Source organism: Macrobrachium rosenbergii, chromosome 16 (assembly GCF_040412425.1).
Source record: "Macrobrachium rosenbergii isolate ZJJX-2024 chromosome 16, ASM4041242v1, whole genome shotgun sequence".
In the NCBI taxonomy this organism is placed as follows: Eukaryota; Metazoa; Arthropoda; class Malacostraca; order Decapoda; family Palaemonidae; genus Macrobrachium; species Macrobrachium rosenbergii.
This window is the reverse complement of record NC_089756.1, coordinates 4970185-4994792: the sequence shown is the minus strand read 5'-3', so window position 1 is coordinate 4994792 and position 24608 is coordinate 4970185. Positions and strand designations below refer to the sequence as shown.

The 24608-nt window shown below is 41.5% G+C and overlaps 1 protein-coding gene across 3 annotated transcripts in view; it reads right to left on the bottom strand.

Annotated features, from left to right (window-relative positions):
• Positions 1 to 416: 416 nt before the first annotated feature.
• Positions 417 to 24608, bottom strand: part of LOC136847063 (gamma-tubulin complex component 5-like) — a 326992-nt gene continuing 302800 nt past the window's right edge. For all 3 annotated transcript variants that reach the window (XM_067118322.1, XM_067118323.1, XM_067118324.1), the window contains 8 exons: positions 16396 to 16687; positions 15438 to 15666; positions 15083 to 15319; positions 14702 to 14822; positions 14211 to 14432; positions 13275 to 13363; positions 11913 to 12069; positions 417 to 1148 (listed from right to left, as the gene is read on the bottom strand). In XM_067118322.1, coding sequence (XP_066974423.1) covers positions 1096 to 1148; positions 11913 to 12069; positions 13275 to 13363; positions 14211 to 14432; positions 14702 to 14822; positions 15083 to 15319; positions 15438 to 15666; positions 16396 to 16687 — 1400 coding nt within the window. In that variant the 3' untranslated portion in view covers positions 417 to 1095. The remainder of the gene's footprint in view (positions 1149 to 11912; positions 12070 to 13274; positions 13364 to 14210; positions 14433 to 14701; positions 14823 to 15082; positions 15320 to 15437; positions 15667 to 16395; positions 16688 to 24608) is intronic.

Below are 24608 nucleotides of genomic sequence, written 5' to 3'. Positions count from 1 at the left end.
TCACTCATTTCCTTGGAACTCTTCTCCACCAGCTGTCCTATTTGAACCTATTCTAGCTCAATTTTTGCCAAGGGAAAGTCCCACAGAAAAGCCCAGTGAGTCATATATTTGGCCTGGATATCTGCTAAAACCATGTTATGAAATTAGTCAGGTGGCATCAAAACAATGCCATGTTTAGATTCTGCAAAAAAACGAGCACCAGAGTCAAAGAACACATCCAGTACAGTACTGCTGGCATTATCAATAAGGACAAATTGGCTTGGGTGCGTCGTACAAAACATGCTTTACTGCTCTTCAGCCTCATATCACTACAGTTGAGTCTTCTAACTCCAAGTAACTACACCACTCCTTAATCAACTTGGTATTCTCGTTAAGACTTGGTGGATACTTTGCATGAAGGAAATTAGAAGACTGACTTATACCAAATAATAACACTTTATTACAATAAATGATCACTAAATCACTTTCCATGTGACAGGTTGTTCAGCACACAACCTCTGAATGAATGCCTTAAGATTAAATTTCAAACTAGGTGGTAAAGATCATGAAATTATGAATCCTTTTTTATAAGATAAACAGTTTTATATATTATTACCCCAGCTTGTTGAAAATGCAGTTAAAGCAATTTTTGAATGTACAAGTATTTTACAAGGTAACTGAATACAACAGACTTTTTAATCTTCAAAAATCACAACACAGTTGCGCTTCTAATCAATTCTAGATTAGTGAAGCACTGTGTACTCTACTTTGATCACTCACCTTACCACAAAAACATTTCAGCGAGAGACAACTTCCTGACAGCCCCTTGCACAAATTTCACTGACTAGTTTTAGCAGAGAATCTATACAAGGACACCAAAGGGCTAATGGAAGAGGAAATAAGCAATATAATTTTGGAAGAATGCTGCACCACCATACATATAATGCAATATAATCCAATATCTGAGGTTTGTTATAATCAACATTTGCCATATTGTATAATTACATACATGCAAAAATACATATGCTAATACTGCAGATGCCTTTATAAAAAACTGTATCATATTCCCAAATTTAAAAAACTTTCTTGATGCTGAAAAACTTTCTTGATGCTGGTTCAGAGCGTTTGCAGCGGCACTGAATTGGTTAGAGCACGTGTCAACCCTTCCACTGAAGAGCAAATAAAAGAAAAAAAATACGCATTACATTTGCAGTCTTACTTATTTCCATTAATACACAAATCCTTAAAGCTAACAATGGATCAACTAACTCTCATTATGCTTAAATGGAAGCAAGGACTTAGAAATAAAATGCCTGTTTAAAATTTCAAAAAACTTTGCTCTCAATTAGCAAATGAGAAACTAAATTGGGCTATAACTAAACACACAAATGTAATAAATGTAGTTAACTTAAGACTACTAAGTTGTCTTAACTTTTATCTTCAAAGTTAGGAATGTTAATCTAGTGGTCCTATATTAACAACATATATTATCTTTACTTGCTAGTTATAGCCCAAAGTAGTTTTTTCTTTTGTAATGTAAAACAAATAACAACACAGAAGTGTCATGCAAGATAACCAACTGTAACGAGTAACACCATAGATTCTCTTACCAGTTAAATGAAATCTAATTGAAAGAAGTGGACAGTGATTAATATTACTATAACTACCGTATATTTCCATTATAAGATGACCTTTAGATAAAATAAAGTGAAAAATTATGGCAAATTTTCACGAATTTATCTCTTATCTGTACTATAAGACGACTGCTAAATTATAAAACCATATGTGTATAGGGTAGCTTTTGCAACAACAGGTATCTTATGAAATACTGGTTATGTAAACATGACGTTATTACAAATGCTGTTTTACTTACTGTATCCTTAGAAATTCAAAATAAACGAAAAAACAGAGCCGATTCTATATCAAGTTTTTCCTACACAAGTTGCCTAAAAGGAAAACCATTGTTTTGTTTACGTTTCATCGCCAATCACAAACAACCCCTAACAACAATACGATAATGTACAATAATTATCGTACATAATTATCATTCGTATGACTATATGTAATCCAAAATTGTGTTATTTACCACCAAAATTTTATTTAATTTTTAATGAAAAATTAATATTATGTTATCCTAAGTGTTATTATTACCGTAATTTACACTACAATTAAAATGTCTGAAAGGTTACTGAAAGATAATGGTTGCTGTGAGCACAACTGTAACTCAATTTTACATTTTCTCGGCTGGGCTGGCATAGATAAGGGATTTTGACAAAGGAAAAATCTATTTCTGGGGGAAGACCTGTGTCACCCAGTGAAATGGTTCCATTTAGCACTCATTTCTAGGTATAAGTATTGCTACATATACCAGAGAAAAAGCTATCTAGAATGCCGGGGTTACCACCCCCGGATCGAACACCTATAATCGGTGTCGGTATACACTAGGGGTGAGCGAATTCCACTATCACAGGCCTTCGTCCAATAGATCTCTCTATTCTCAAATTCCCAAATTGGGTGTGCCGTTACAAAGCCGTAACCAAGGGTACCTACCCGCTCACCCACTAGGCGTCATCACGAGACCGCAACGTCATCACAATATTAGCACCCACCAAGCTTAGTATATCACCCGGGTGGGAAAGAAGTGCAGGGACGAGTCACTGGATGACACAGGTCTTCTCCCAGAAATAGATTTTTCCTTTGTCAAAATCCCTTTTCTGGGCTCGACCTGTGTCACCCAGTGAAATAGTGACAGAGAATCAGCCATACAAGAGCTTGGTGGTACGCCTCAAAGATTACTTAATGGAGCTAAATAAAACTTAGAGAAAACTTCACTGTGTTTTAATACTGTCAATTTATAAGATCAACCACAACTTCAAAACTAAGAGGCACACAGATAATAAATATAAAATTAACCAAACCAAGACACTTAAGGCTAACAAAATATGACTAACAACCAGGTAACTGCGGTATGTGAATGGGTCAGGCTGTGAAGCAGAGCTGACCTAAGGCTAGACGCAGGGCAAGCAGGCGAGGCAGGAAGGCTAGAGACTACATCAACAGGTAAACGAGGGTAACAAATCAAAAGGACAAGGAACAGTCATAAATTAATCTGGAGCTGGACCAGGAGGAACAATATTTCCTGCAGCAACTGTGGAATATTTAAGAGCCTCTAGAGACTTAAGATAGTGGCGTTTAAATACTGTTGGAGATTTCCAGCCCGTATATTTTTAAGGTCATCAAAATTCATATTATGGAAATAGTTAGCTGAGGTGGCCACCATGCAGAACATCATGAACCCAGGTACTGATTCCGGGTTTGCTTGTTTAATGAAATAAAGAATTTGTTGCCTGATGGCCTTTAGGGAAATATTACCTCCATTTTCCCTAACAAAAAGAGGGCCTGAAGTTTTTTTAGATGTTCTATTTAAATAAGTTCTTAAAGCATTGACTGGACACAAAGACAGATCCTGTGGAAGAGGAATAATCTTCCAAGGAGACCATCTATTCTGTGGATCTTTGTTCTTTGCTAGAAAACTGGGGTCCGGAGATAACAGAACTTAAGCTGACGGGAGGAAATCAACATGATTGGGCTCTCTAGAAAGAGCAGACAGTTCAGAAATTCTAGCTCCTGAGGCTAGACTTACTAAGAATAAAGTTTTTCTTAACAGACTCAGGTATGAACATAAACCATTATCAGTGTCTGATGCCAATTTAAGTACGTCATTTAAGTACCAGGGGACCGTGTGTGGACGGGTTGTTGGTCTAAGACAAGCACATGCTTTAGGAATTGACGAAAAATAGGAGTCTGTAAGATTAATATTAAAGCCATGTAAAAATATTTTTCTTAAGGCAGATTTTGTTGTAGTAATAGTACTAGTGGCCAATCCTTTCTCGAATAGTGATCTGAAGAAAGAGATCGCTAGGTTCATGGTCATTTCATGAGCTTTGGATTCCCTCAAAAACAATGCTAACTTTCTAACTGTTGAGTCATACTGTCTGAGGGTAGATTCTCTCTTATCTGATTCTATGAATAATGTATTAAGAGGGTCAATGTTAGCATCTTTTTGTGCTGTAAATTTCATGAAGTCCATAAAGCTAGGGCATTCAGAATTCTTGAGGAAGCTGACACAGTCCAAGTTTGTACTACTTGTGTCAACTGTGGGTTGGGGATGTGTCTGTGCGTGAGCTTCAACTCTAGTAGTAAAGGAAACCAACTGCTCTTTGGCCAGTTGGGTGCCACTAGTGCCACTTGACCTCTGAATGATCTGAGTTTGTGTAAAACTTTCATTAACAGATTTATTGGTGGAAACAGATAGATCCTTTGCCACCTGTTCCAGTCGATTGACATTGCATCTGTGGAATAAGCTAGAGGATCCAGATTGAGAGCCACGTAACACGGAAGCTTGTGGTTGCTCTCTGTGGCAAACAGGTCTACCTGGAGACCCGGCACCTGACGGCAAATCCTTCCGAACGACTCCTTGTCCAAGGACCACTCCGATTCCAGCGGGGTTGTCCTGGATAGTGAATCTGCAATGACATTCCGAACACCTGCCAGGTGGGTGGCTGACAGGTGCCAACAATGTTTCCTTGCTAGGGAGAAAATTGCAATCATCACTTGATTGATATGGCTCGACTTAGAGCCTCCTCTGTTTAGGCAATGTACTACTACTGTATTGTCTAGCACCAACCTGATGTGAACCTGTCTGGCTGGACGTAGTTTCTTTAATGTTAGAAATACTGCCATTGCCTCTAAGATGTTGATATGGAACTGGCGGAACACTGTCGACCACGTTCCTTGAACTTTCTTGTGTTGGGAATATCCCCCCCAAACCGCTCAGGGAGGCGTCTGTATGGATCACAAGTGAAGGAGGGGGAAACTGGAGAGGTACTGATCTCGACAAACTCTTGACTGCCGACCATGGTCGAAGCCTTTTCCTCAATATTTGCGGGATCAGAAACAGCTTGTCTCTGTTCCTCCTGTTGGCTCGTTTCCGCCATACTCTGTTTATATCCTTCAGTTTGGCTTTCAGCAGCAAGTCTGTTACTGAAGCGAACTGAAGAGAGCCCAGAATCCTCTCCTGGGTATGACAAGAGGTATTTTTGTTTTTGAGGAACTGTCTGGTAGCTTTGGCTATTTCTTTCCTTTTTGCTGGTGGCAGTGACAGTTTGTGTGTGCTTAGGTCCCAATGGATTCCTAACCACTGAAATTGAGCTGCTGGAACTAGGCGTGATTTCTTTCTGTTTATTTGGAAACCCAGGTACTCCAAGAAGTTGATTACTTTATAAATTGCTCTTTGACATTCTTTGGCATTGGATGCCCAAATAATCCAGTCGTCCAGATAGGCGGCCAGCATGATCCCTTGGGTCCGCAGCTCTTGGACTACTGTCTCTGCCAGTTTGGTAAATATTCTGGGCGCTATGTTGAGCCCGAATGGCATGACTCTGAATGAGTATGCTTGTTTTCCTAGTCTGAGCCCCAGGTAAGGGGAGAAGTTTCTCGCAATCGGGACGTGATAATATGCGTCTGTAAGATCTACAGAGGTGGTGACGGCCCCACGAGGAAGTAGGGTCTGTACCTGCGAGATTGTAAGCATGCGAAATTTGTCGCATTGAATGAATGAATTGAGACGGGACAGATCCAGAATTACTCTTTGCTTGTCTGAGTCCTTCTTCGGAACACTGAACAGACGGCCTTGAAATTTCAAGTGTCTGACTTTCTTTATTGCATTCTTTTGCAGAAGTTCTATTGCAAAGTCCTGTAAGTCTTGGGATGGGTGTTGAAAGAACCTGACTGGTGGAGGAGGCCCTTTGCTCCAGCTCCATCCCAGACCTTTTGAGATTATGCTGTGGGCCCACGGGCTGAAGGTCCAATGGTCCCTGAAGAGATATAATCTCCCGCCTACCTGGGGTGTCTCATTGATTGGGGAAGGTCCCACTTCCTCTGACTCCACGGCTTCCTCTTCCACGTGAGAGGGACCTGGATGCTGCCCCACCTCTGTAGGCGGCTCTAGCCCTGCTTCCCCTCGCATGTCTATTGTAGCCTCGAAATGTCCCACGGCTCTCAAACGAGGCGTTGAAAGCTGGGGACGTCACGAAAGTTGGCGTAGCGGAAGCATGCTGAGCCGGCTGCATCAGTACGAACTGCTGCTGAGGTTGTGCCTTAGATGTAGAAGGCTGGCCGACCTGTGAGACCGGTACCGCTTGAAGCACTGTTGGAGCTTGAGGTCTCTTAAAGCCCTGGAACCTCCTGAACCTTTTCCTTTCTTTAGGTTGAGGTCAGGAGGTCTCAGAATTTCCTCTTGAAAGGAAGGCCCCAACGAGAGCGGAGACTCTGGTTCGCTCTAGTAGCCTCCGCCATAACATTATTGACTTCATCCTCTGGAAAGAGGTTAGGACCCCAGACAGAACTTTTCACCAGCCTATTGGGCTCATGCCTGATGGTGGCCTCTGCGAAGATGTGTTTCCTGCAGTTCTGTCTGGCTATCACAAAGTCATAAAGATCCGATTGGAAGGAAGCCAATAACGACTTCGTGAGGACCTGAAACAAAGGCTCGTCATTATAAGCTAATGCCATTACCTCTGAGATGGTGACTGAGTGCAGGGAGCGACTCAACCTGCACTTGGCCTCAAATTCCGCTTTGAGCAGAGCCTCCGGAATTCTGGGAAGTTGCTCGCTGAATAGGGTGGAGGCACACTCGGGGCCGAGTTTCCCCCACCGTAAAGGTTGCCGGAGCTCCCAACCAACACTCCGAATCTCTGGGGAAGAGAAGAGAAGTAGAATCCGTTTCCCGGAGTTGAGGCATAGGCTTGCCATCTAGCCCCGCCTGAAGGGTCAACTCCGTAATCTTAGTAGTGCAAGGGGTAGGAATGGCGTCACCAACAGAGAACATCGTAAAACTTCCCTTGAAGGGGGTAAGCTTCGTGTTCTCGCACTCCCAACTTGTGAAAGCGCGCAACAGGGTGGATTGAGCTTGGTCCCTTGGGAAGATAACTGTTTCTTTAGGGACCTTATCAGACCTAACCCAGGCTTCTTCCGTTAACCTGGCAAAACCTGGATAGGGGGGTACTAGGTCGACTGGAAAGAACTCCAGTTCCTCCAGATGACGAGTGCCTAAACCTTCGATGGTCAATGTGCCGTTATGCAGGGGGGCATGTAAGGCCAGTTGCCACGGGTTTCCCTTATCAAAGGGGGGCAGTTTGGAGGCATCCGGGACAACATGGGATTGATGTGCTGCTCCGGATTGGATGAATCCGGAGAGCAAGCTTTCCTGGGCGAGCTCCTTTTGTGCCAATGACTGCATTGACTCTCCGGAAGGCTGTAAGCTTGTGACCAGATCCTTTAGCCCAGCTTCCACCTTTGAGTCGATTTTCTGCATTAGCAGATCGACAAAGGCCTCAGAATCAAATCCAGGCTGTGGAGACTTAGATTTTGAATCTCTGGATCTCGACCCCTTATAAGGGGGAGTAGCCTTACTTGTGGACGCCACCGGTTTAGAAGCTGGTGACGACTTAGAGGGAGCTGGTGGATTAGACCTTTGAGGTTTAGAGGACTTTGGTAAGTCCTTCTTTTTCTGAGATTTCACCTTGGGCATAACAGACCGAGATCTGTCCCCAAGGTTAGCTGGTTTCGGAAATCCCTGGAAGGAAGAGGAAGAAGAAGAAGGTGAATTAAATGAAGAATTATCCAAACTAACCTCGCCTGTCTCACTCACCACCCTACCTTCTACCTGATGGTCATCTACACTCATGGGCTCCAGGTGGATGTTAATAGCCGCCACCTCTTCTGTCACCTCTCCGCACAGGGTGTCGCCTTGGGAGGGTTGCGTTTCCAGTCTGATCTTTTCAATGACTGGGGCGGCTAACTCCCTCGGTAATGTGGCGGAGATCCGGGCACCAGGGTAGAGGAGATTACAGATCTCCTCCGAGAGCACGTAGGGGTTGCTGGACGCAACATTCCTCCCAAATCCGCCGACCCAAGTCTTCAGGGACGACAGTGCTGAGGCACGGATTGCCGGGTTAGACTGGAAAAGAAGGTAGGATTCACTGAAAACATTCTCCTCATTGTATGTTTCTATATGAGGCATCAATACCGAAAGAGGCTAAAGGTTAGCAGGCTTTCATCACTTACCGACTCATCGGACGCCAGTCCGTATAGAGCGTAACAGATTTCACAGCCGTCTGGGTGCCAAACGGTCACATCCCCAACATGCACTGCACAGCTGAGTGCGAGCGGCACACCTCGTGTCCGCACGATTGCTGGAGAACGGCCGAGCACCCTGGTTCCTGACAACGTACCATCTGTAAGTGGAATGATGGTATATGAGTATTATTAAAGCAAGAGGCGCCGGAATAGGGCCGGCGACGAGAGAATACTTTAACTTAGTTTATAAGATGACACAAGTGAAACAAGGCAAAACCCCTCCGGGACTGATCCCGGCAGCAAATATTAAAATATTGCTTAAACTGACGAATGTTCTAACTGGTTATATAAATGCTATAAACAGGTACTCTATGATATTCCGCCGTGAATAGTCACTGAAAACTCATTGTGTCTTATATTTATGAGGACGGTGTCACCGTGGCGGAGTAGGGGGGGTGTATGGCCCCTTAACAACCGCCCAGGGCGGAAACCAGATACTGGAAACTGCCAACAACCGTGACTCATACCACCGGGGTGGTTAATTGGATAAGAACAACGAAAAATCAGACTAGGCCGGCGGAGAAGTGAATTCTAACATACCCTAACTGTTATCACGCATTCACGTAACAATGTTCGACGCTCCAGCTACTGACCAGTAAAACCATTAGAAGCGAGCTAACGAAACACCGCCCGTATGGGAAAGGTAGTAAGTGGCGGAAACCCGGTGGAATTGCAACCAGTCGGGTGGGTAGCACCCTCCAGACGCCGACTATAACCACCTTACGGGGGTGCCGAACATAAGCGAACGGCTTCCCCCTTACGAGGATAACGCTCAGGTGACGTCACCAATTTCCAATCACTAATGTAAAAGGGCGGTAACTAGGCTACATACACGAGAATATGGAGTTAAATGATCGTAGCCTACTCTCCAAAAACCAAGTTTCTTGGACTAGTCAGGAAGGCCAGGGTTAATGCCACTGGTGTGGGGAGAGAAGGACCTACGTCCTAGCTCAGCCACCCTTCACAAGACTGGAACAACTTGGACAGGAGGAAAATAAAAAGTGAGGATCCCTCACTCTAAGGGAACTCGCACACTAGACTAACCTCACCTCCCAAACCTAATGGACTGATCGGGAGAGTTAGGTAGCCAGAACATCGTGTAAGTGCCCTGTCATGCCTAGCCTAGGTAGGTTAGGCTAGATAACTACCTTATTTAGAATAAAACTACCAAATATATAAACAAACAAAATATCATAGAAAACATTCGTGAAATGGGGTAGCCTAGGATTAAACATATCTAAATACCTATATGAATACATAAAAGACTCGACGACAGGAAAGGCCAGGGATTATGCATTATCTTCGGTAACATTTGGGTACACGTAAGCTACCCAAAATGGCCTCCCTGACGCCGAATCGTACGCAAAACTTAATCTAGGAATATATGTGACATCCTTTCTTGTACATAACAGATAACATCATGAATAAATAATTTACACCATCGAGAAGGAACCAGATCGCTGGAGGAGAAGGGAGACCGATAAAAGGACCCAAATTCTATTGTCAGAAAATGGGGAGCCTAAAGCCTACATGATAGTGAAGAGGCAAATACTCGATTCCTCAACCCTAACCAGCGACACGGTAAATTCTCCAAAAAAGCTCCAAACTAGATGGAGTACAGTATATATAAAAACTAGGAGAATTCGATCAATTATCAAAAAAGTTGAGATTGAAGGTCGAAAACGAGAAGAGGCAAACATACAGCTCACGCGAAGACATGACGCAGCGCTGTTGAATTGGTAAATAATATCTACGTAAAACCTAAAATACGTGGCCTCTGCAATAAACAATCCAACCAGAATTAGTACTCAACTTAGATGGTGAGAAAAACTCGATGGAAGACATGATGAGCTGCCAAATTAGGGAACACAATCACCAAACTAAAACTTCACGTGTTCCCGTTGTTGTGCTAAAATTGGAATGACGTTGCGGTCTCGTGATGACGCCTTAGTGGGTGAACGGGTAGGTATCCTTGGTTACGGCTTTGTAACAGCACACCCAATTTGGGAATTTGAGAATAGAGAGATCTATTGGACGAAGGCCTGTGATAGTGGAATTCGCTCACCCCCAGTGTATACCGACACCGATTATAGATGTTCGATCCGCGGGTGGTAACCCCGGCATTCTAGATAGCTTTTTCTCTGGTATATGTAGCAATACTTATACCTAGAAATGAGTGCTAAATGGAACCATTTCACTGGGTGACACAGGTCGAGCCCAGAAAAAATTTTATTTGATTGATATGGAATTATTCCTCGAATTGGCTACTTATTATGAAGATAAGCCGATAATAAACAAGGTAAAAACGGTTGTATTACCTTTATTATCAGTTTATTTCATGATGTGAATCTTTTCATGTATGTCAGTGGTTATCACACCAAGGCTGAGGCTAGCCTACTGATATACATCACTTAGAATTCAAGGTTTGATTTTTAGAATGGTAGTATAAGACCACCCCAATTTCTACGGGTAATTTTAGGATTTAAAGGTCGTCTTATACATGGAAATATACGGTATGTTTAATCAATCACTAAGTCACATTTGCAGAATCTCAAAGTTATTTTGAAGTATCTGTATCTATTCCTAACTGGGAGATATAGAATGGAGCAAGGTAAAATGAAAGAATTTTGACAGCTAAGAAGGAATGGACAAAAGAAATGGAAGAAAATTAATAGACAGAGTAATGCAGCTGAAAGGATTCTGAAGAGACTGATCCTCTGACTGATTTAATGTTCTCTGGCACTTATCTAAGGTCACTGCTGACAAATACTGCAAAGAACCTTTGGTACCATTTAATATCTTCATTCCCCAAGCCCATTCTTCCCCTCTGTAGTAAGGCCTGAAGTCAGCTATAAAGCTCTTAGTAACTTGTCCACACATACTATAGAACATGCATTAATCATGATCTAGGTCTTCTTTACAATGTAATGCAAGTGGAAGCTCTATACAGAATGTGTCTAACACTGGTGCCTGAAGAAATATGGAGTAGTTTCAAATCTGTCGCAAGCAGAAAGCTACCACTGAACGCAATGGGAGTATATATTTCTACATTCTGATTAAATATTTTTAGGTACTCCAAAGATTAAACTTATAATAGGAATAATAATAATAATGCATTAATAATGACACTGTTTAAAAACCATCATTGCATGACAATAATCAACTGAGTTTAGGCACCTTAATATAACATAAAACAGCTCTGCCAAAACCATAAAAATGACAAATTCTGGAATAAGTAAGTTTTTTATGACCTCTTCACGATACTTCAATGACAAAGTAAGTTATAATTATCAATAGGTACTTAAGGTTTTGATTTTTAAATACAGTACAGAATTATCAAAAAGGGGAATCAGCATACCCACAGTCTCTCTTGAATATTTCCCGGCAAAATAAGTCAACATTTCTCTCACATGAGAATGATTTTAATGTCATGGGCTCAGCACCATACCAAAGGTACAGAGAAGGGAATTTACAGGGCATTACATTAGCCAGTGTTTGACAAAGTCACAAAAGATAAAAATCCTATGAATGAGATTAAAATATTGGGATATCACCTCTTACGAATAGCCAAGCTGTGGAAAACCAGTAGTGAACCAAGTGAAAGAGCCCTGGACAACTTACCATTTTCTCATGACGGATATAATACTTCCATCTAGAGCTGTTCTGTAGATAGCTTTAAAACACACTAAACATGCTACAGAATACAAAATGAATTAGGTTATGGGTTAACTTACAGTGTGGAAGAAAATGTTTTGTAGTGAGGTGAGAGAGGATGTTGACCAGGAACCTGTGAACTTGCACATACTTTGCTTCCACTGAGGATAATTCTTCACTACTAACTCGGGTGTCTTTTCTCCAAAGGTGAGAAAGCTGTTGTGTAAGCCAGAAGACCTGGAAAAAAATGCCAAGTCCTAAAACACATGCAATGTTAACTCAATCTGTTTAAATGATAAAAAAATGACAAATTTTTAGAGTAATTTACATTCTTCCTGTATATGTAAACTTTTTCTCTTACTTTCCAAATATTCTCTTTGGTCCCTTCCCACACGGCTTTCCATCTTCCTTAGCCCTTCCTGATTCAGACTGACATATAAAGTTATAATCTTCATAGAAAATGGAAAAATTCATAAAAAAATATCTTGCACGACCAGAAGTCCCAACCAAACTTGATATTCTATCAAAAGGAATAACTTCATAGAAATAACTCGTGAGTGAGTTAATGCTAGACGAAGGTTCGGTGAGATGTACACGTGGTATGGATAGAACTGAATGGTAACTGAAATTTGAAAAGGTTAATTAGGTCTTTTTCAAATTTTCCTCACTTACAAGGTCATTATGGCTAAACTCAAAACAACAATAATCATAACTTGTCTCTAAATGGAACCTTTACTACAAGATACCTCTAAGCTTTACATAATCTTCAATAGCAACCTTTGAATTATATGAGGTTAAAATTTTTAGGTAAAACATTAAACAGTAAAGATATGAAAGCTCTTTAAACAACAAAACATGTCATTCAATTTCAAATATTAAATATATATAAACCTATAACTACTACTAACTACTGCCATGCAAAGGAAGCTCTAAACTGCACTGCAAATTTTGGGGGAGTGGCTGGAGAAAACACCATCACTATAAAGTACCATAATACTGATACAAGCAGTCCCCATGTTGCGTCGGGGGTTCCATTCCGACACCGCACTGTAACCCGGAAAACAATGTAACCCGGAACATTGCAAGAAAAATGTATAAAAATGAGGAATAAAGTGATGGACACCTTACCTTTAATCCTTTAATCAGAATGCAAGTATTTTACTTGCATTCTGATGTGGTGTTCATCCAAAAATCTGCAAATTTTGACTTTATATTGTAGCTGTATGTACTTTTACCATTCTTTCACGGAGTAAGACAACGACATAAGCTCGGAACATCCACTGTAACCCGGAACCGATTTTTTTATGAATATGTTTGAAAAAGGAAGTAAATTCGGAACAATGTAACCCAAGTCTGGCGTAACCCGGGGACTGCCAGTATATGTAAGATTTTTTTTTTTTACAAAATATTCACAAACACTTATGGTAACTACCATTTCTTACTTTATTTAAAACAACCTGAAGTGGAGATATATTTGTGTTATTTTTCATCAGGCACAGAGATATTACACGGTCCAGCAACTTTCGATGACCTGTAAAAAAATTAAGGAGATGAAAGTTTACTGGATATGACTATTCTAACATAAACCAAAAATTCAGTTTTCTTAAATATATATAAGTTACTTTTGTTATTGAAAGTTGATGAGGCCAACTCATCCAGCTGGCATAAGCTTTCTTCGAGAGAGAGAGAGAGAGAGAGAGAGAGAGAGAGAGAGAGAGAGAGAGAGAGAGAGAGAGAGAGAGAGAGAGAGAGAGAGAGAGAATATGTGAACACAGATATAACTGTGGTTTTTCTTCACCCACAAATGACTACTTTTATGTGTTTGGAATCAAATTATTAACATTTTTTTTCTTGGTTCAAGGACCTTTTGAGCTCATGAAATCCTTGGCCACCTGTGGTAACATAACTGCAGTTTACAATCCTCCTACAATAATTAAACAAAAGCATTCATTACTAGTCTAAACATAGACTGTTACAAGTTTCAGGTGAATCTAAGTACACTTCATGCCAATTCCACTCAAGTATGCATGTTTTCTTTTTACATCAAAGGGAATAAAAAAAAAATCTGTGATGGGAAATGGGAGACCACCCTTATTACTAAAAAAAACGAGGGAATGTGAACATTCATGTTTAACAGTAAATACTATATTCTAATGTGTTGTAACTTATGACTCTGTAGCATAAACTTTAATAAATCTAAGCCACTGAAACTGACTTAATTCTCTCCCTTTCCCTTATGTTTGAACTGTAGCTTGTTAATACTTAAAATTTGCTACTTCAATTCCAAAAAAATCTCTAGCACAAAGTCAAGCTTAGGAAATTACAACAAAGCTTTATCATCATCACAAATTTGCAGAAATGTTAAAGAAGGTACTGACCAGAAATAATATCACTAAACGATGGCTTTGATTCTATCAGATCCTCAAATGCCTGGTAGTAGGGAAGAAACACGACATTTGCAAAGTAATTATGCAGTTCACGTGAAAAACATAACAGCCAAAGCCTTAGCAACTGCAATCTATGAAGGCGAGACTGAAGTGGACTATCTGATTCTTCAGAGATATTTCCTGTTGCAAATGGTGTATTCCAGCACGCCATATCTTGAAGAGAATTTTACCATTTTAATTCTATTCAAGATTATTCACAGTCCAGCAAAATACTTTTAAAAACATATACTGTACTAACAAGTTTATAAGAAAAACTATTCATACATAACCTACTACTGTATTTCAAAATTATTTCAAACAAATGTTCACTCAATAAACAAAGGAACAGAGAAGTGAAAATTAATTACATTTTGCATATTTCCAAAAAATCATTTTGTTTCAGCTTATTATATACAAATATTTTTTTCTGAAAATCAACTGACCTCTAAATTTCAATCTCTCTAAACCATATGTTGCTCGTTTGAGGCTTAGACTAAACCGAAATAATACATTAAGCTTTGCCAAGTCTTCTTGATTAAACAGTATGTTCATGGGCCATGGAGCCTGGAATAAAAATCATTATGAAAATTTTTCTACAGTAAAAATTATGATTATACAAATTTGCAAAGTTTTTTCTACATAACCATAGCACAAGTTGCTACTTACACATAAAAAAGAATCAACTTATCTAAAAGGCCAATGCAGCTTGGGCACAGAGGGATGGTACAAAGAAACACCTATAGCCCTATCTGCAGTGTGGGTCATAAGGTACACAAAGTGGTGCCTCTACATGTAGCAAAGTTGTTAAAGATAAATTTTACAACCTGATAATGAATACTGATGTTGGGCAAGCCCAATGCCGATAATTGCTTTGACGACGAGTCTCCTCCTGAGTTTGTTTCCACTTCAGCAGCTGGCTTCTCCTCCTTATCCTCGTTGTCACTTATCCTCGATTCCACAGAAACGGTAAACAATTTTGATAGGTCTGGATACATGCGGCTTATACAGTATTCTAGATGGAGGGTTAAACTTACACTGTCCACTTCTTCACCATAATCCAGCTGAAAAATTCATTCCATACATTAATACAAAGACGTTCCTCCATACATAAGATACAACCACAGTCCCACAGTCATTGTGCATCAAAAATTAAATATGCAACATAACACAAAGCCTTACCTTAGAGAAAAGATGTGAATAGAACTCATGCATGATATCTCCAGCTTCCATTAACAAAATCGAACGAACAGCTTTGCAATGGCGATCGAGCTGGTATTCTTTGATTAGTACTTCTGTAAGCTTGGAATTCAGTTCATTCTGCTTCTCTGTAATTAATGGCCGCATTGAGGCAGACAAAATACCAACAACTGACACAGCCCTTGGAACAGTTCTTACTGCTTCTATCTTCCTGTACGCAAAAGAAAAAATATAAATAAATTGGGTGAATTTTACAGTAACAGACATTCTATTTTCTCATTTTTTATCATCAGTAAAAGCAATAAATGCTTTTTCTAATGGAAAAAATCTTATAACTGTTGCAGATTCTGTGGAGAGAGAGAGAGAGAGAGAGAGAGAGAGAGAGAGAGAGAGAGAGAGAGAGAGAGAGAGAGAGAGAGAGAGAGAGAGAGAGAGAGAGAGAGAATGGTTTATTCAATTCAAAACTACAGTACAAATCAAATTCCAACCAAACTTCCAGTAAGTATATAACTAATTAAAATAGAATAGAACATACAATTTAGGTCGAAGGCCAAGTACTAGGACCTATGAAGTTATTCAGTGCTGAAAGGAAAATTGAGAGTAAAAGGTTACAAAGGTGTAACAGGAGAAAAACCTAGCAGTTCCACTATGAAACAATTGTTAGAAGATGGTGGAAAGAAAGATGAAGGAAAGAATATGAAAGGAAGTGCAATAAAAGAAATGACAGGGGTTGCAGCTAGAGGCCAAAAGGATGCTGCAAAGAACCTTAAGTAATGCCTACAGTGCACTGCACAAGAGGTGCACTGACAGCACTATTCCCTACAGGGATAACTAATTAAAAGATGGTCAAAATGTCAAAATAAGACCACAGCAATATATCACTTATCATATAGAACATGTTACTTATCTAAACGATACACCCTCATTGTTCTCAGCTTACCTGTCAAGATAATCTTCAAGTTTAACAGATGTATCTTCATCATCAGATTCAATATAATTCATAACAAGCATAGGATCTGCCAATGCTAAAATATCACCGATGTGTGAAATATTTTCTTTCTGCTTATCTGAAAGAACCACGTCTCCCTGAGAAATCTCCTTTTCTGCTCCTTCAGAAATCCCAGCAGATACAGTCTGTGACTGTTCATTTGCTGTAGCCTCTTCGCCAGAAGACAGATCCTCAGTGATAATTTTGGTTACATGATCTACAAGAACTTCTTCCAATGGTTTTTCTGTCAACACCAAACATACATCTTAGAAACTTATTTTCATGAAGTTTAATCAATAAAAATGACATTTTTATAATAAAATAAAGTTTATATATATTTAACAAGTAATTATGTAGCTATAGTTTCATCTTGCATGACAGCTTACATTAAAAAATTTGCAGGTAGTGCTTTGCTTCAAAGTTTAGTGCAGAAGACTGGTCCAGCCCACTAACGGGAATACCAGGAACTACTTAGCAGATAACCTCATTCTGTTTACGCCATATGTCCATCAGAGGGGAGGAGGTAGGGTTCCGATCTTGTAATTACAGAGCTGATTCCCACATTGACAGGAGGTGGGATACATGGACATACTCTGCTCCAAAACATTAAGTCATGTACTGAATTTGAAATAGAAAAAGTTGCTAGTGTTGAATGCAATGCTTGTAGTTCCTTATTAGTTAAGAGAGCCTGCAGTAGAAAATTGCCTCTGGTTGGTGCTCAACTTGACCTGTAGTGGCATGGCGGTAAAGCCGTGGAGAGCCTCTACCCAAGGGGGAGACTTGCAGCCAAGGAGTAATCCGATGGCTAGGAAAGCATAATTGGAAGTTATGCAGCAAAGGAGCTAACCGCAGGCTAGCAAAACTTCAAAAAGTGCCCTTGCCCTTGGTGCAATACCACAATAAAAAACAACCAGATAACACTGTCACCTGCACTGAAGTACAGACCACGACCCATCCACTGAAAGTGATGGGTGCTCCAGGTACGTTGTACCCCCAGCTCTCACAAAACTCTGCACCTTACTACAAGGTGAAGAGATAGTATGAGAAAATCCTATGCATCCTTCCACGATGCCAAGCCAGTTACTAATAATTGCAAGGCACTGCAAAAAATTTTAACACTGTTTAAACTTTTCTGAAGAGGTGACAAGTGAAAATCGATTACATTTCCAGTAGGTTGATTGTAGGATGGACATAAGGGGCATATACGCATGAAGGCTAATGAAGTAGAAGTTGTTCTGAAGTCTTTAGCTTTCACTTAACAGTAGGCCTAATGCTTTCCTGAAACTAAGATTGGTCTCGTAGACCAAGTTCATACATGAAGAAGAACAATGCATTCTCAGACAGAGGAAAAAAAAAGGTTCCTGCCAGAACACTAAAGGTTATGAATGGCTCCCTGTGCTTCCAATCCTGCTCAGGTAATACCTGAAAACTCCAGAATGGAGAGCTTCCTACTCTTCCCCAGAGCAAAGGATGTGGGGAGATTTGGTACCAGACGACCGGAAGCTGGCACCAGGTGCTGGGTGCACTGAGATAGTGCCAGGATGAAGGTGGCACGAGCTGGCCGCCTGATAACTAATCGGTTGGGAGCTAGCAGGCACTCCTAGGAGCTCAGAGCAGGGCTGGCACCAGGCGAGCTGGAAATCAGATGAGGTAAAGGCTCGGGCTGGAGGGTGCTCCTGGGAGCACGGAGCACTGTCCCCGGCTGTTAAGACAGTCTTCTCTTCCATTAAGTTCTTGAGAGAGGGAGAATGGTTCTAGGTCATGGAAGGGTCCTCATTCTCAGTTAAAAAACCCCAGGGTAAACGAGCAAACCGCATTAGTGAGTCAGACATAGCTCAATACCCCTAAAAAGGAGGCACATGAGAGATTCTATATCCTCTCTAATAAAAAAAAGGCAATGCTACCATTGAGTCAAAACTGTCTCAGAGGAAGAAACTTGGAGTTTGAGATACCCGATTTGGAACATAGTTCACTTCGATTGGTAGACTGAGCTAGAAGATGAGGTATGCATCTTTCAAATGTCTCTTGTAGCACCTCTGAAAAACATGACATTTTTATGATACAATAAAGTTTTATATACAGTCATACTCCGAACTTATGCGAGGTTAGGTTCCAGAACCCCTCGCGCAGGGTGAATTTTTGCGTAAGTTTGGCATGGTCTCTAAAAATGCTAATAAATGCTTATTTCTAAAGTTTAAACACTAAATATGACCCTAATCATGCTCCCAAATTATCAAGTTAACTTTTAAATGAAATTAAAGTTAATGTAATTTCATTTAAAAGTTAGCTTAATACATTACCCTTAAAAAAGAAATAAATGGTTGACATAAAAACTGAGATTTGGAAGAGAATTTCTCTCTCTCTCTCCCATTCCAACCGATCTATTTTTAGAATCGTCTCAACCTCTTTTTAACAACTTCTTTATTCTGCGTCTCTTTCTCTTTGTTCTGAAATGCTTTTTCATGAACAAACAGTGTTTTATACTTTGACTGATACAACTCTTAGTTATTATGTCTGTTTTAGAACGTATTTGCAACACTAGCGCATTTACACTTCGTAGACGATACAGGTAAAATTAGATTAATTTAAACTATCTACTGTACAGGTAAAGACGTACAGAGAATTAATAAGTTGTAAAAATGTGTGAGCGCTAACTATGAGAGAGAGAGAGAGAGAGAGAGAGAGAGAGAGAGAGAGAGAGAGAGAGAGAGAGAGAGAGAGAGAGAAAGGGTTGTCCTTACTTAAGAGAGTGAAATTATTTATCAATTATTATGGAGACAGAGAATAACACAAAGAGAAAGAGAGAGAGAGAGAGAGAGAGAGAGATACTGTCCTTACTTGAAATATCAAGTTATATTATTTATGAATTATTACGGGAGAGAGAGAGAGAGAGAGAGAGAGAGAGAGAGAGAGAGAGAGAGAGAGAGAGAGAGAGAGAGAGAGAGAGAGAGTTATTCTTATGTTAGATATCAAAAGATGGAAATTCAGTATTAAACGAACTATTAAATGAAATTAAAGTTACTGTATTTTCATTTAAAAGTTAGCTTAATACATTACCCTTAAAAAAAGAAATAAATGGTGGACTCTCTCCCCCATTCTGCCAATCTATTCTTAGAAGTCTTCTCAACCTCATTTTTAAAAACTTCTTTATTCTGTCGCTTTCTCTTTGTTCTGAAATGCTCTATGTCTCTATGTTTTAGAACGGCGCATTTACAAGATCAATTCAAAATTATCTACTGTACAGTTAAAGACATACAGAGAAACAGTGCTGTAATACGTAGGTTGGCTAACTTCGAACCAAAAGAGAGAGAGAGAGAGAGAGAGAGAGAGAGAGAGAGAGAGAGAGAGAGAGAGAGAGAGAGAGAGAGAGAGAGAGAGATAACAGTTGTCCTTACTTAAGAGAGTGAAATTTTTTATGAATTATTACGGACACACACACGCACACACACAGAGAGAGAATTACAAGAAAAATTTTACCATTGATTAGCAACACTCCCCTTCTTGTCATGTTAAATGACATGTCTGACAGCTTTTGCCTTCACCTCCTTCTTACAAAAGATGAGGGAAGAATTTTTGTTCAAAATAATACAAATTTTGTAATTACAGTTTTATTATTATTATTATTATTATTATTAGCACCCTCCAAGCTTGGTATGCTACCTGGGTGGGAAAGGAAGTATAGGGAAGGGTCACTGGGTGACACAGGTCTTCCCCCAGAAATAGATTTTTCCTTTGTCAAAATCCCTTTTCTGGGCTCGACCTGTGTCACCCAGTGAAATAGTAACAGAGAATCAGCCATACAATAGCTTGGTGGTACCTCCATTTTCCCTAACAAAAAGAGGGCCTGAAATTCTTTTAGAAGTTCTATTTAAATAAGCTTTTAAAGTGTTAACTGGACATAAAGACAGATCCTGTGGAAGGGGAATAATCTTCCAAGGAGACCATCTATTTTGTGGATCCTCATTCTTTGCTAGAAAACTGAGATCCGGAGACAACAGAACTTCTCCTGACGGGAGGAAATCAACATGATTCGGTTCTCTAGAAAGAGCAGACAGTTCAGAAATTCTAGCCCCTGAGGCTAGACTTACTAGGAATAACGTTTTCCTTAACAGACTGAGGTATATACATAATTCGTTATCAGTGTCTGATGCCAATTTAAGTACGTCATTTAAGAACCAGGAAACCATGTGTGGACGGGTTGCTGGTCTAAGACGAGCACATGCTTAAGGAATTGACGAAAAATATGTGTCTGTAAGGTTAATATTAAAGCCATGTAAAAATATTTTTCTTAAAGCAGATTTTGTTGTAGTAATAGTACTAGTGGCCAGTCCTTTCTCAAATAATGATCTGAAGAAAGAGATTGCTAGATTCGTGGTCATTTTCTGAGCTTCAGATTCCCTTAAAAATAATGCTAACTTTTTAACTGCTGAGTCATATTGTCTGAGAGTAGATTCCCTCTTATCTGATTCTATGAACAGTGTATTAAGAGGGTCAATGTTAGCGTCTTTCTGAGCTGCAAACTTCATGAAGTCCATAAAGCTAGGGCATTCAGAATTCTTGAGGAAGCTGACACAGTCCGAGTTTGCACTACTTGTGTCACTCTTGGATTGGGGATCTGTTTGTGCCGGAGCTTCAACTCTAGTAAAAGAGGAAACCAATTGCTCTTCGGCCAGTTGGGTGCCACAAGTGCTACTTGACCTTTGAATGATCTGAGTTTGTGTAAAACTTTCATCATTAGGTTTATTGGTGGAAACAGATAGATCCGTTGCCATCTGTTCCAGTCGATTGACATCGCATCTGTGGAATGAGCTAGAGGGTCTAGATTGGGAGCAACGTAACACGGAAGCTTGTGGTTGCTCTCTGTGGCAAACAGGTCTACCTGGAGACCCGGTACCTGAAGACAAATCCACTTGAACGACGTCTTGTCCAAGGACCATTCCGACTCCAGCGGAGTTGTCCTGGATAGTGAATCTGCAATGACATTTTGAACACCTGCCAGGTGGGTAGCTGACAGGTGCCAAAGATGTTTCCTTGCCAGAGAGAAAATTGCAATCATTACCTGATTGATATGGCTCGACTTGGAGCCCCCTCTGTTTAGGCAATGTACAACTACTGCACTGTCCAGCACCAGTCTGATGTGAATCTGTCTGGCTGGACGTAGTTTCTTTAATGTTAGAAATACTGCCATTGCCTCTAGAATGTTGATATGGAACTGGCGGAATACTGTCGACCACGTTCCTTAACTTTCTTGTGGTGGGAGTATCCTCCCCATCCGCTTAGGGAAGCATCTGTATGGATCACTAGCGATGGAGGGGGAAATTGAAGAGGCACTGACCTTGCCAAACTCTTGACTGTCGACCATGGTCGAAGCCTCTTCCTCAATACCGGCGGAATTAGAGACATCTTGTCTCTGTTTCTGCTGTTGGCTCGTTTCCGCCATACCCTGTTTATATCCTTCAGTCTGGCTTTTAGCAACAAGTCTGTTACTGAAGCGAACTGAAGAGAGCCTAGAACTCTTTCCTGGGTACGACGAGAGGCTCTTTTGTTCTTGAGGAACTGCCTGGTAGCTTTGGCTATTTCCCTCCTTTTGGCTGGCGGAAGTGACAGTTTGTGTGTGTTTAGGTCCCACTGGATTCCCAACCACTGAAATTGAGCCGCCGGAACTAGACGGGATTTCTTCCTGTTTATTTGGAATCCCAAGTATTCCAGGAAGTTGATTACTGTGAATGTTGCTTTTCGACATTCCTTGGCGTTGGATGCCCAAATTATCCAATCGTCCAGGTATGCGGCCAGCATAATCCCTTGGGCCCATAGTTCTTGGACTACTGTCTCTGCCAGTTTGGTAAAAATTCTGGGTGCTATGTTGAGCCCGAATGGCATGACTCTGAACGAGTATGCTTGTTTTCCTAGTCTGAACCCTAGGTAAGGAGAGAAGTTTTTCTTAACCGGGACGTGATAATATGCGTCTGAAAGATCTATAGAGGTGGTGACGGCCCCACGGGGAAGTAGGGTCCGTACCTGCGAGATTGTAAGCATGCGAAACTTGTCGCATTGAATGTATAAGTTGAGACGAGACAAGTCTAGAATTACTCTTTGCTTGTCTGAGTCTTTCTTTGGGACACTGAACAGACGGCCTTGAAATTTCAAGTGTCTCACTTTCTTTATTGCCTTCTTTTGCAGAAGGTCTTTTGCAAAGTCCAGTAAGTCTTTGGATGGAGGTTGATGGAATCTGATTGGCGGAGGAGGCCCTCTGCTCCAGCTCCATCCCAGATCTTTTGAAATTATGCTGTGGGCCCATGGACTGAAGGTCCAATGGTCCCAGAAGATATATAATCTCCCGCCTACCTGAGGAGGCTCATTGATTGGAAGAGGTCTTACTCCCTCTGCCTCCTCGGCCTCCTCTTCCACGCGAGAGAGGTCTGGACGCTGCTCTACCTCTGTAGGCGGCTCTGGCTCTGCTACCCCTCGCATGTCTATTGTAACCTCGAAATGCCCCTTGGCTTTCAAACGAGGCGTTGAAAGCTGGGGACGTCACGAAGGCTGGCAGAGCAGAAGCTTGCTGAGCTGGCTGCATCAGTACGAACTGCTGCTGAGGCTGTGCCTTGGATGTGGAAGACTGTCCGATCTGTGAGACCGGTACCGCCTGAAGCACAGTTTGAGCCTGAGGTTTCCTATAGCTCTGGAATCTCCTGAACCTTTTCCTTTCCTTAGGTTGAGGTCCGGAGGTCTCGGAGGACTTCCTTTTGAAAGGAAGACCCCAGCGAGAGTGAAGACTCTGGTTCGCTCTGGTTGCCTCTGCCAGGACATTATTGACCTCATCCTCTGGGAAGAGGTTAGGTCCCCAGATAGAACTCTTCATGAGTCTATTGGGCTCATGCCTGATGGTGGCGTCTGCAAAGATGTGCTTTCGGCAGTTCTGCCTCGCAACCACAAAGTCATAAAGGTCCGATTGGAAGGATGCCAATAACGACTTTGTGAGGTCCTGAAACAGAGGTTCGTCAGTATAAACTAATGCCGTTACCTCTGAGATGGTGACGGAATGCAGGGAGCAACTCAACCTGCATCTAGCCTCATACTCCGTCTTCAGTAGAGCCTCTGGAATCCTGGGAAGTTGCTCGCTGAACAGGGTGGAGGCACACTCGGGATCGAGTTTCCCCGTGAAGCGTTGCCGGAGCTCCCAACCAACATTCGAATCTCCGGGAAGAGAAGGGAAGTAGGATCTGTCTCCCGGAGTTGAGGTATAGGCTTGCCATCTATCCCAGCCTGAAGGGTCAGCTCTGCAATCTTAGTAGTGCAGGGGGTAGGGATGGAGTCACCTATGGAGAACATCGTGAAACTTCCCTTAAAGGGAGTAAGTTTCGTGTTCTCGCACTCCCAGTCGGTGAGAGCACGCATCAGGGCGGATTGAGCTTGGTCCCTAGGAAAGATGACCGTTTCCTTAGGGACCTTATCAGACCTAATCCAGGCTTCCTCAGTTAACCTGGCAAAGCCTGGATAGGGAGGCACTAGGTTGGCTGGAAAGAACTCTAGTTCTTCCAGACGACGAGTGCCCAAACCCTCAATGGTTAGTGTGCCATTATGCAGGGGAGCATGCAGGGCCAGCCGCCACGGGTTCCCCTTATCAAAGGGGGGCAGTCTGGAGGCATCCGGGACAACATGTGACTGCTGTACTGCTCCGGATTGGATGAATCCGGAGAGCAAGCTTTCCTGGGTCTGCATCCTTTGTGCCAATGACAGCACTGACTGTCCGGAGGTCTCTAAGCTTGTGACAAGCTGAGACGAGAGATCTTGTAGCCTAGCTTCAACCTTGGAGTCGATCTTCTGCATCAGCAGTTCGACAAAAGCCTCAGAGTCGAAGCTAGGCTGTGGGGGCTTAGCCTTTGAAACTCTGGACCTCGACCCCTTAGACGGGGGAGTAGCCTTACTTGAGGATGTCACTGGTTTGGGAGCCAGTGACGAACTAGAGGAAGCTGGCGGATTAGACCTTTGAGGTCTAGAGGACTTTGGTAAGTCCTTCTTTAACAGACCGAGATCTGTCCCCAAGGTTAGCTGACTTATGAAATCCCTGGAAGGAAGAGGAACAAGAGGTGAACTAAAGAGAGATCTACTAACACTATCCTCACCTGCCTCACTTACCACCCTACCTTCTACCTGATGGTCATCTA